Raw genomic sequence first — 3,386 nt, 5'->3', positions numbered from 1 at the left:
AAAGTTATTTATTTAGGCTAAGGTATAGCTCAATGGTAGGGCATTTGCACAGCATATGCAAAGTGCTGGATTTGATCCCTTACACCACAAAAATAATAATAATTAAAGGTTATTTATCAACCGCAAGCTAGATGAGATAGCTCTCTCATTATGAAGATGTAAGTTAGCCACTGAAAATCCTTAATCAAAAGATGACCTTAGCCTGATTCATAGTCTGTGGTGCCTGCAATTATTAGCCACGAGGTAAAAAGGACAACAAGGAATCAGTCTCTTCCTTCTCTCCTCTTTCCCTTCCCCTTTTTCCACTCTTCCCCCCTTCCCCCTCTTTCCCTCTACCTCTCTCCCTCTTGCTTGCTCTCTCTTCCTTGTGCCTCTTTTCTATAGATATTGGTATGGATTGAATGGTTGTGTTTGCTCAAAATTCATGCTAAAACTCTAGTCCTTAATGTGATGGTATTTGAAGACTGAGTCTTTGCAAGGTAATTGAGTCATGAAGTTTGAGCCCTTGGGATGGTATTAGTGCCTTTATAAGAGTTTGTTTTCTCTCTCTGCTCTCTGCCATGTGAAGATATAATGATAAGATGACCATCTGAAAATCAGGAAACAAGTCCTCTCCAGATATCACATCTGTTGACACTTTGATCTTGGACTTCTCATCCTCCAGAACTGTGAGAAATAAGTGTTTATTGTTTAAAACACCTTGCTATTAAATTTTGTTATAGCAACCTCAACAGACTAAAACAGGCCTCAAATATTTAAAAAGAAGTGATTCTGTTCTGTTCTCTCCATATTCAGGGGGGGAAATATCAGAGTAAATGCTCCATTCAGAGCTGTTCTGTGTGAGAACAAGATGGAAAGATACATGTTGTAGATGACATAAAAACCATTCACTGACAATATTTTTATCTGTAGGTGCATACAAGCTTGTGGAATGTCCAACCTGTCAAGACTCTCTGAATTCATCCTCTTGGGACTCTCCTCCAGGCCTGAGGACCAGAAGCCACTCTTTGCCCTCTTTCTTATCATATACCTGGTCACCCTGATGGGCAATCTGATCATCATCTTGGCTATCCACTCTGATTCTCAACTCCAAAATCCTATGTATTTCTTCCTAACCTTTCTGTCCTTTGCAGATATTTGCTACACAACAGTCATAGTTCCCAAGATGCTGGTGAACTTCTTATCAGAAAAAAAGACCATTTCCTATGCTGAATGTCTGACACAGATGTATTTCTTCCTGGTCTTTGGAAACATAGACAGTTACCTCCTGGCAGCTATGGCCATTGATCGCTATGTAGCCATTTGCAACCCTTTCCATTATGTCACTGTTATGAACCACAGGTGTTGTATGTTGCTGCTGGCCTTCTGCATTACTTTCCCTTATCTCCACTCTCTCCTATATGTCCTTCTGACAAATCGGCTCACTTTTTGTGCATCAAATATTATTCATCACTTTTTTTGTGATGTCAACCCTGTTCTGAAACTGTCTTGTTCTTCTACTTTTGTTAATGAAGTGGTGGCCATGACAGAAGGACTAGCTTCTGTGATGCTTCCATTTGTCTGTATCCTCATCTCTTACCTGAGAATCCTCATTGCCATTCTCAAGATTCCTTCAGCTGCTGGAAAACGGAAAACCTTCTCCACCTGTAGCTCCCATCTCACTGTGGTGACTCTATTTTATGGGAGTGTTAGCTACATCTATTTTCAGCCTTTATCCAGCTATACTGTCAAGGACCGAATAGCAACAATGAACTACACAGTGTTAACATCAATGTTGAACCCATTTATCTACAGTTTAAGAAACAAAGACATGAAGCAGGGCTTAGAGAAGTTAATAAACAAGATTATGTATCAAATAGATAGATTTTCTTCTACAAAAGCCAATAGAATCCAGGGACCCTGACTGCAAGTGGCATGTGTGTGTGTTTGTGTGTGTGTGATATGCAGGTAGAAGCATGTTATGTAGAAATGTTCTCTCATCAATTGTAGCTGCCATTTGTGCTTTTCTACTCTGTAGTCTCGGGCATTCAATGAGTATACAGTTAGGATATCTTGGTACCTATGTTGGAATTATATACTCACTCCCATAATTTTTCTCCATTCTAGAAAATCACAGTCCTTTGACTCATTTCCTATTTCTTTAGAACTTCCTATATTTCTGTTTATGAATTCAGCCAGATTTGGTCATTTGAATTAGTAGAGAATTTTTGCAAATGTTTATATAGAAATTTACATATTTGCAAAGATATTTGTGCATACATAGCCATCCTGTTCTATTTGAAGCTGCCTGAAACATTTTTGCAGGGCTGTGTGTGTGTGTGTGTGTGTGTGAATGTGTGTGTGCGTGCACTCACACACATACACCCTCCCATCAAACTAAGGACTTTCTCAACTGCAGAATCTGGGTTCCCTAATCATTCCATGATGAAACTATGGCATCTTTTTTAAATTTTCACAAGAGCTTCATTCCTGGGTTTTGGAGTAAAAATTTATCAACAAATCACATCAATCACCCAATCGATTGTTAGTAAGATAGTTCTATGGCTCTAACATTTGAGATTTGAATCTCTACTCTTCTTTCCTTTCCTATACCCAACTTGTTCATCCCCTGAACTCTTCCTGGAACTACTTTTCTGTAGGATCTTCTGTGTAGAGATCATTGTATTTCTACTTTCTCTTTTATCTGTCATTTTTTTCACAGTAAAGAAGGCTTATTCCATATAATCAGAAATGCTTCCTGTAGTCACTATAGGCAGAGTCAAACAAATCAATGAATATGAATTACTAGTAAGGACTTTTGGGTCCCAAATGCCTGATATAAGTGAGCCCCTCAATTTAAGTAGAGAGTGAACTATATAATTTAGTAAAACAGTCAGATGAATTATTTTTTACATCATTCTATAGTGATTCTTACTTTCCTGGTGTTTATATTTTAATAGATGGAAATGTTTACATCAAATAAAATAATCTCTAATGCTATTTTAGATAAGGAGTAGATGAATGATACTAAAGTTTTAAATTATAGAATAAGGTTCTGGTAATCTATTATACAATCTCATGACTGTAGCAATAATAATGTGTTGTATATTTTAAATAGTTAAAAACAGAGTTTAAATGTTCTCACTACAAAGAAATGGTATTTGATAATTATTAATCTGATCTGATCATTCCACAATGATACATACATTGAAACATCACATTGTGTCCATGAATATGTACAATTATTTATCAATTAAAAATTAAACTTTTCAAAAGAAATTTTTAAATCTCTTTGATTTTGCCACAATAATTCTTAATGAAAGGCAAGGCAGAATTGACATGCATGGTAAATTAATTATAACTCCAATACCAACTCTGCTCAACTGATAAGGATTCCTAGATTGTTG

The 3,386-nt window shown here is 36.6% G+C and overlaps 1 protein-coding gene across 1 annotated transcript; it reads left to right on the top strand.

The window, feature by feature from the left end:
* Positions 1-931: 931 nt before the first annotated feature.
* LOC101697733 (olfactory receptor 1L3) lies at positions 932-1,903 on the top strand. Its single transcript, XM_004849424.1, has one exon. The coding sequence runs from the start codon at positions 932-934 to the stop codon at positions 1,901-1,903; it is 972 nt and encodes a 323-aa protein (XP_004849481.1).
* Positions 1,904-3,386: the final 1,483 nt, after the last annotated feature.

The sequence above is a fragment of the Heterocephalus glaber genome, unplaced genomic scaffold, assembly GCF_053883595.1.
Source record: "Heterocephalus glaber isolate CG9 unplaced genomic scaffold, H.glaber_assembly_v1.0 deba00001479, whole genome shotgun sequence".
NCBI classification, from domain to species: Eukaryota; Metazoa; Chordata; class Mammalia; order Rodentia; family Bathyergidae; genus Heterocephalus; species Heterocephalus glaber.
Note: the sequence above shows the minus strand (reverse complement) of the source record. Positions and strands in the feature narration are given on the sequence as shown.

What these genes read in the sequence shown, in the direction of transcription:
- LOC101697733 (XM_004849424.1), top strand. Translation starts at nt 932, where the DNA reads ATGTCCAACCTGTCAAGACTCTCTGAATTCATCCTCTTGGGACTCTCC.